This window comes from Phascolarctos cinereus, unplaced genomic scaffold, assembly GCF_003287225.1.
Source record: "Phascolarctos cinereus isolate Bilbo 61053 unplaced genomic scaffold, phaCin_HiC Scaffold_3;HRSCAF=262, whole genome shotgun sequence".
Taxonomy (NCBI): domain Eukaryota; kingdom Metazoa; phylum Chordata; class Mammalia; order Diprotodontia; family Phascolarctidae; genus Phascolarctos; species Phascolarctos cinereus.
In genome coordinates this window covers 54,056,686-54,065,192 of record NW_027555736.1, presented here as the reverse complement: position 1 = coordinate 54,065,192, position 8,507 = coordinate 54,056,686, and the positions used below count along the sequence as shown (strand labels likewise).

The 8,507-nt window shown below is 48.8% G+C and overlaps 1 protein-coding gene across 1 annotated transcript; it reads left to right on the top strand.

Moving 5' to 3' along the window:
* The first annotated feature begins 969 nt into the window (after positions 1–969).
* On the top strand, positions 970–5,086 carry COMTD1 (catechol-O-methyltransferase domain containing 1). Its single transcript, XM_021006189.2, has 7 exons — positions 970–1,139; positions 1,284–1,426; positions 1,628–1,733; positions 1,909–2,027; positions 2,334–2,388; positions 3,339–3,472; positions 4,790–5,086. The coding sequence occupies exons 1-7, from the start codon at positions 1,052–1,054 to the stop codon at positions 4,943–4,945; spliced, it is 801 nt and encodes a 266-aa protein (XP_020861848.1). The 5' UTR covers positions 970–1,051; the 3' UTR covers positions 4,946–5,086.
* The last annotated feature ends 3,421 nt before the right edge of the window (positions 5,087–8,507 follow it).

Below are 8,507 nucleotides of genomic sequence, written 5' to 3'. Positions count from 1 at the left end.
CCTGTTAACTCTGACCTGGTGAAGCGACATGGAGCTGCGGACTTCACACCTCGGATGGCACAAACTACTTGGTTTTATCTCTTTATTTTTTTAAATATTTTTTTTCCAATTACATGTAAAAACTTTTTAATATCCGTTTTTAAAAATTTTGAGCTCCAAATTCTCTTCTCCCCTTGCCCCTTGGAGAAGCCAAGCAATTTGATATAAGTTATATGCAATCATGCAAAACATATTTCCATATTAATCATATTGTTAACAAAAAAAAAAAACCACAGACCCCCTCCCAAAAAAAAGAAGAAAGTTTTTTTTAAAAAGTATGTTTTAATCAGCATTCAGCATCCATCAGCTCTTGTTCTGTGGGTGAATAGCATTTTTCATCCTAAGTCCTTCGGACTTGTCTCAGATCACTGGTACAAACCACTTGGGAAGTCCAAACTCACCTGTGTCCGTGGGGGCCGAGGGGAAGGGCGCTTCAAGGGGGTAGTGGTGGTGACTTCTCCTACTATCCGTGAATCTCATTTATAAGAGCCTTTCTGTATAGCGCAATCAGATTTAGAGCTGGAAGGGCGCTTAGGAGTTATCTACTCCAGCCCCCTCATTTTACAGCTGGGGAAACTGAGGCATAGGAGACTTAGTGGTAAAGTAGGTAGAGTGATAAAGGTAGGATTTGACCCAGATGCCTCCAGAGCCACTGATATTTTCATCGCACGCCACATATGCACCTGCCTCTCCACCGTGCCCTCCACAGAGAAGCCAGAACACGCGGGGTGGGTGGAAAGGACTGAGTAGCGGGTCTCCCTCCGCCCCATACCTGCGATAGGAACACATGCTCCGCCCCCGGAGGCCGGGCACGCCCCGGTGCCTGCAGTTCTCCAGGATGGCCACGAGATGGCGCCAAAGGCCGCCGCTTGGCCCGTCGAGGCCACGGCAGCCCGCGGGGAAGCCCAGCTGCAGCCCCGCCCCGACCCCGCCTCTGCCCCGCCTCTCCAGAACTGCTTGGGCCTGGAGCTTCTCTTACTGACCCACATGCGTCCCTGCCGGCCCTGGAGCCATGGTCCTGCTGCGGCTCTCCCTGCCCGCCGAGCTGGCCGTGGGCACCGCCGTGCTGGGGGCGGCCTTCGTGACCGGAGTCTTCCTCGGTGAGCCCCCCTCCATGCTTCCCCGCTGGGCGGGGGCTGCGGTGTGCGCCCCACGTGCGTCCACGTGCGCCCCGCAGGAGGGAGGGAGGGACACGGCCAAGGGGGGGGGGTCCGGCGGCTGAGCGCCCTGCCCCCTCCCCGCAGGGAGAAGGGTCCCTCGATGGCTGTCCGCCCCCCAGCAGCGGTCGCAGAGACGGCGGCTCCTGCCCCCTGAAGACGACCCCCTCTGGCAGTACGTGCTGAGCCGCTCCATGCGGGAGCACCCGGCGCTGCGGAGCCTTCGGAAGGTCAGCTGGGAAGGGAGAAGTGGGGAGCACTCCCAGCAGGGGTGGGGCAGGAAGGGGCTCGAACTGAACCTCTGGGAATGCCCCTAGCGCAACCCTGGGTGCTGCCCCTCGGCTACGTGAGAAAAGAAAGTCAGTGGGGACTTGGGGAGGTGGGACATCAGTAGCTTGGGGAAAAGGCCGTGCATTCACTCCTCCCACCAGCTCACCCTGGAGCAGCCACAGGGGCATTCCATGATGACCTGTGAGCAGGCACAGCTGCTGGCCAACCTGGCCCGGCTCCTCAAAGCGCACAAGGCTCTGGACATTGGTAAGTGAGTGTGTGCGCCGGCCTGACTGGGGAGAAGAGCTGATCTTGTCGTGCTCCGCAAGGTTAGCCCGCCCCTGCCCCTGCCCCTGTCCACTTGTTTCACGTGATCGCCAACTGGGCCCCTTCGTCTTCGGGTTACAGCCCAGCCCCCTCACATTGCCTGTGTGTCCCCCAGGCTCCTTTACAGGCTATACTGCCTTGAGCTTGGCCCTAGCATTGCCTGCAGATGGGCAGGTGGTAGCCTGTGAAGTTGATGCTGCTCCCACTGAGCTGGGAAGGCCCTTCTGGAGAGAGGTGAGTGACAAGTGCCCCATCCCTCTGCTCTGGACTTGGGGATCTGGAGGATGGGCAGGGGTGGGGGGAAGGGTGTGAGTTCTAGGAGCTAGCTCCCTTACGCCCACAAGGGCAGGGCACTCTCTACAGCTAGAACCTGCAGAGCAGTACTGAGGCCCCACAGCCCATGTCCTTTTTTGCCCATGCTCCACTCCTTGACCTGGAAAAGACAGTGGTCAGGCTTCATCTTCTTATCTTGGTTGCTGTACTCAAAGGGTGGAGGGTCTGGATTCCTTCCCACCTGGGCTCATTTCTCCTCCATTTCAGGCAGGTGAGGAGCACAAAATCGACCTTCGGGTGAGGCCAGCTCTGCAAACACTTGGTAGGTACATGGATTAGTGAGCAATGTGGACCCGTTTCTCAGCCAAAGGCAGCAGAAGTCAGCCCAGTGGGTGAACTAGCAAGGACCAGGCGCACCCATCCAGTACTGGACTTTCCCCGCCCTGACAGGAGCAAGGATGTGAGGGAGGAGGGGGGTAACCATGAAGCCGATCACACCCCTGGGTGTGTGCTTAGCTGAGCTGGGAAGGAATGAGTCAGAGGACAATAACACGGCTCCTCCAGCAGAGACTTCCTACTCATGGAAAAGAGACCAACCAGGAAACTCCCTATTTCAGGCACAAGAGAAAATTCCTACCCTCAGGAAACCCCTTGGGGACCTTCTAGTCTGATTGAGGAGACAGCCTTGAATGGAGTCTTAACTGTCCTGTTTGCTCCTCCACAGCCTGCATTCCCCCACACCAATGGGGGTCGAATCCATGGACAGGAGCAGCACAATCAGCTTGGCAGATAAGACAGGGTCCCCCCTCCCAAGGCAGCCAGGCAAGAAGGCCATAGTGTCCTTAAGCAGGTTCATGAGAAGCCATGAACCTAGGGAGAAAAGGATGAGCCTCTCTAGAACAGCAGCAGCAGCAGCATCTATGAAAGCACTCCCTGGTCCTGCACGTAGGTCCCAAGTTCATATACTACCTGTCTAAGGAGTGAAGCTGTTGTGGGTCCTTTGTACGTGTGTGTGATGTGTATCCCTGGGTGTGATCCATGGGTGAATAACATATACTATAGTTTCCTCTTATGAACCGAGCCGTGTTTTAAGCATGGTCTAGAGAGCACCTCTGAGAACAGTAAAAGGAGATAACTTTCAGAGGTGGCGTGTGAAATGAGAAGCAGCTTTGAAAACTGTATACAGGGCTCTACAAATAAACTATAGGGGACACTGCAGCTGGGGCTGAGCGGTGTGTCTTCCCTGGATGAAATCTTGTCTCCTCCATTCAGATCAACTGCTGGCTGAAGGGGCAGCTGGCACCTTTGACGTGGCAGTCATTGATGCTGACAAGGAGAGCTGTAGCACCTATTATGAGAAGTGTCTGAAGCTTGTTCGGTCTGGTGGGATCATTGCTATTACCAGTGTAAGTGCCACAGCTGGTGCTGGGGCTTAGAATGCGGGGGTGCCTTTAGGGGAGGGCTGGGACGTTAGGAAAAGGGGTAAGGCATTTTGGCAGGGCCCTATGCTATAGTGGATGGACTGCTAGAATCAGGGAGATCTGACTTTGCCTGGGCAGATCACTGAACTTCTTAGCCTCCATTTCCTCATCTGTAAAATGGTGTTACCATCTGTGGCACTTTACAGAGTCTTGCAGATAAAATGTAACACACCTTGTAAACCTTAGAGCTATCTATAGAAATGTCTGCTATCTCCCCCTGTTGTCTGAAGGTCAGCCTCCCCATGTAGCTTGGGATTTCGGCCATCTGCATTCTGGCCCTAGCTATTCACACCCTCCCCACCCCATCTGTTTGCCTTTCATGCCAGAAGAAATAACACTTACCCTATCTTTCCCTAGTGGCTAAGCAGTTGATCCAGATGGTGGCATGTGATCTACTTAAGGCCGGATTCCTGAAATGGCAGGCAGCGTGACTAAAATGTCATTGCTAGCCATGTTTTCCTCTAAAACTGAGGTTCTTGACCACATTGTGTCATGGACCCCTTTGGTAGCCTGCCTAAGTATTCTCAGAAAAATATTCTTTTTTTTTTTTTTTTGGCTAGGCAATGGGATTAAGAGACTTGCCCAGGGTCACAAAGCTAGTGTTATGTGTCTGAGGCCAGATTTTAACTCAGGTCCTCCTGACTTCAGGGTGGGTGCTCTATCCACTGCCGCCACCTAGCTGCCCCCCAAAAATATTCTTAAATACATAAAATAAGATACATTAGAATGACAAAGAATTAGAAATACAAAGAAAAACATTATTGTTTTTGTTATTGTTTCAATATACTTCTGAATGACCCCTGTATTTTTCTGGATCTCTTGGGTCTTCTGGTAACCAAAAAAACAAAACAAAATATGCAATTTCATGGCATTTTTTTCTGAGAATTTTTTTTAGAATTTATATTGAAATTTCGTTTTCAGAATAAAAAACACAAGTTGTTCAGAACTGCTCCTCTAAAAGGTAACCAAAATATTCGTATACATGGCAGATTTTTGGTATGAAAATGCTTAATTTGTCTTGTTCCATCCAACATACCCCTGATATCTCTTTATTCCTGGGAAGTTCCCTATAGATCCTTGAGTGAAGACTGGTTTTTTTTGTGTCTTTGTATCTCTGGGGCCTAGGCATACAGTAGAGGCATAACCAACATTTGTGAAGTCAATCAGTATTCCAGTCCTAAATTCCTTTGCCAGTGTCTCATAGGGCCCTTTTTTCTCATTTGTCCTTTTCCTCTCTCCTAGGTCCTATGGAACGGAGAAGTGCTTAACAAGCCACAGAAGGGAGACGTGGCTACTCAGTGTGTCCAAGATCTCAATGAGCGAATCCTGAGGGACTCTCGGGTCCACATCAGCCTCCTACCCCTGGGAGATGGCCTCACTTTGGCCTTCAAGATCTAGGGGACCTGACCAGAGTATCAGGGCAGGAAGAAACGGGTGGTGACAGTGCTGTATGTTGGGAGGGGAAGAGTTTGGGGGCCTGAGCTCATTCATGGACACATTTTTAAAAGGATAAATAAAATGAGGAATTGGGACCTGGGACCCTCTGAGCCTCCTGGGTGTTTTTCTCCCTGTCCCAAAGTAGCAGGCAGAAAAGACAGCAAACACTGCAAGCAGAGGCTGCATTTATAGTCAGTAGCCAAGATAGGGTGGCCATTCAGATTCCCCAGTAGCAGTTGCAGGGAAAGAAAGGTTTGGAGCAGGAGTGAGCAAGCTCCAGCCTTGAGGCCACATGTAGCCCTCTGGGTCCTCGAATGTGGCCCTTTGAATCCAAATAAGGGCCACAGTTGAGGACCTAGAAGGCCACATGTGGCCTTGAGACTGCAGGTTCCCCACCCCTGGTTTGGAGCAGTTTGGAGCCCCAAGCTCAAACTTGTTCGATTGTATCTGAGCCCATGATCTGCATGACCCCATGGACTCATGCATGGGGTTTTCTTGGCAAAGATACTGGAGGGCTTTGCCATTTCATTCTCCAGTGCGTCCCCATTTTATAGATGAGGAACCGAGATTTAAGTGGTTAAGTGACCTGCCCAGGGTCACACAGTAAGTGTCCAAGGCTGGAGTTGAACTCCCAGACCTTCCTGACTCCAGGCTTAGTGCCGTACGTACCACTGTACCACCAGTTGCCCCTCCCCCCCAAAAAAGAGGGGCATAAATACCTGTAGTGTTGTTAACCAGTTCCACAAAGGTGGCACATTTTACCTAGAACTATTTCTGAAGGATTGGCATTAAACAGCCAAAATTAAGACCCTTCTTCAAAACTAAAAATAGTTTTAAGCCCCTCACCTTGGAACTAGAATATCCCTAAATATTGACATGCTTATTTGCATACATCTTCAGGGTGTAGATACTTCATCCTTAGATGGCATTAGACATCTTGATGTGGAATTTGCATTTGACCTGAGCTATGCCTTAACTACTTATGTGACCTCGGACAAGTCCCTTCACAGCTCCAAGCTCATTTTCTAATGTGTAAAACTAGGAGATTGGGATTAGATCACCTCTAAAACCCCTTACAAACAGGTAGACTTGCCTCCACGCTGACAGTTGACTTTACAGCCCTTAAGGGATGGGATTTTGTCAACACTTGAACTCCCAGAGAAGTTATTCTAGCCTTCCACAGTAATCAGCAAGGTGCCTGGCACACAGTAGATGGTGAATGCTTGCTGACTGCACAGGAAGGAAATGTGACAGCAGTTCTATTTAGAAACCCCTTACTGGTTTTCTACAGGTGGTAGGTAAAAATGAACCCTCCTTATTATAGTGTCTACCCTACTTAACACTGTGTTCACATATGCACATATGTGTGCAAAGATTACACGGGATTTCGTTTCAGCAGTGCTTATAGTGTACTGCTTTACTTTCACTTGCGTCTGCCTAATTGTGTAAATTCTAAATATCAGCGGTTCTCAAAAGGTCCAGGGATCTGGGGTGCATAAGATCAAAACCACTTTCATAATGTTGACATTTTAATTTTTTTTGTTGCCCTTCGCTGGGCAATAGGGGTTAAGTGACTTGCCCAGGGTCACACAACTAGTGTTACGTGTCTGAGGCTGAATTTGAACTAAGGAATCCAAGGCCGGTGCTCTATCCACTGCATCACATAGCTGCCCCCAATTTTAATTTTTAATATGGTAAATATCAATAGAAAGAACAAAAAGTTCAAGTCGGGGCTGGGGTGGCCTCATTAAGTTTTGAGTTTTAAGACCAAAAAGTTTGCAACTGCTCTAAATATATTTAGAGACTAAGCTGTATGCCTACCCAAGCCTGTACAAGCCCATATGTCAAAGCTTTCTGGTGGTTTTTTTCACTTAGAGCATTCGTCCCCATATTGCTGGACTTGGCTCTTGCCTGGATTCAACATGCAGGGTAAAGCTACTGGCCTCATTTCCTGTCTGGCTTGCTGACACTTCCAATCGGTTTCTATCATTTTTTAAAGCCTAGTTCAGGGTTGGAGAACCTGCGGCATCAAGGCCACATGTGGCTTTCTGGGTCCTTGGGTGTGGCCTTTTGACTGAGTCCAAGTTTTATAGAATAAATCCTTTTATTAGGGGGACTTGTGTGAAGTCTGGATTCAAAGGGCCACACTTGAGGACCTAGGGGGCCACAGATTCACCACCCCCTGGCCTAGTCTATTTCACCTAAATCACTGCAAAAAGCTTCCCCCTCATGGTTGATGCCAGTATTTTGTGAAATGTTCCTTACATGCTGTATTGGAAATGGCCACTCTTTTCAGACCAATGCTATTACTGGAGCGAAGCTGAATTTCTTCACAAATGCCAAAACTGATGGTGCAGAAGAAAAAGAGAAATAATATAACAAAGACCAGTGTTATCTTTGATCTCTCTTAACAGATCAAACCATTTTCTATTTTCCCCACATTCCACCTATTGGATTAATGCTTATCTGTAAACAGGACATCTTTTATTTGTCCTCCAATGACTTTTTTTTTTTTTGGCTAGGCGATGGGGTTAAGTGACTTGCCCAGAGTCACACAGCTAGTTAATTGTTATCTGTCTGAGGCTGGATTTGAACTCAGGTGCCCCTGAATCCAGGGGCAGTGCTCTATCCACTGTGCCACCTAGCTGCCCCTCTGATGACTTCTTAAGGCTTCAAGGTGTTTAAGTTCTTGTACTATGGGAGTTCATGAACAAGATATTTTAGGGGCAACGAGGTGGCACAATGGAAAGAAGACCAGCCCTGGATTAAGGAGGACCAGAATTCAAATCCAGCCTCAGACACATTACACTTACTAGCTGCGTGACCCTGGGCAAGTCACTTAACCCCACTGCCTAGCCAAAAAAAAAAAAAGACATTTTAACCCTAGGCCCTTTATGATTTTCTACACTTTAAGTGGAAAAGTAAGATTTAGAAAGCATCATCTTCCTTCTCTTCAAGAGAGTAAAAGAGCACTATCAGACTTCTATCACATCCTCTTCTGCCTGATCACCCACTAATGTGAGGAGCCTCAACTACTCCATAGAGAGCACCCCTACCCAAAACAATATATCCATCCCACTCATTGTCTGTAAATAATCTTCAGTGTAGAAACTTGCCAGGCTTGGTTCAAATACCCAAGTTAGGTTGCTCCTTATCCACACATCCCAGAATTCGAGTCTATCCTGATGCCTTATCATAAGCAGAAGTTCCCAAAGTGGACAATATCGCCCCCTGCGGGGTGCTGGACTAACCCAGGGGGGCAGTGGTAGCCTCGGGTGCAACTGGGGGGCGTTGAATAAAATTGAGAGTTAACCTAAACCCAGAGGGGTGCTGAGTAATTATTTTTTCAAAGGGGACCAAGTAAGTTTGGGAATCTCTGTGACATAAAGCATCATAAGACTTGGGAGGCAGCCTCAGTGGTTACTTACTCTAATGCTTGAGACCTAGTGACCTTGTCAAGGTCACACAGTAGACCCGACGTCCTGACTCCAAATTCAATGCTTACCATCAAACTGTGCTCAAA

Coding starts and splice junctions, on each gene's coding strand:
- COMTD1 (XM_021006189.2), top strand. CDS start 1,052: ATGGTCCTGCTGCGGCTCTCCCTGCCCGCCGAGCTGGCCGTGGGCACC. Junction 1,734..1,908: donor GCACAAGGCTCTGGACATTG/GTAAGTGAGTGT, acceptor TGTGTCCCCCAG/GCTCCTTTACAGGCTATACT. Junction 2,028..2,333: donor GAAGGCCCTTCTGGAGAGAG/GTGAGTGACAAG, acceptor CCTCCATTTCAG/GCAGGTGAGGAGCACAAAAT.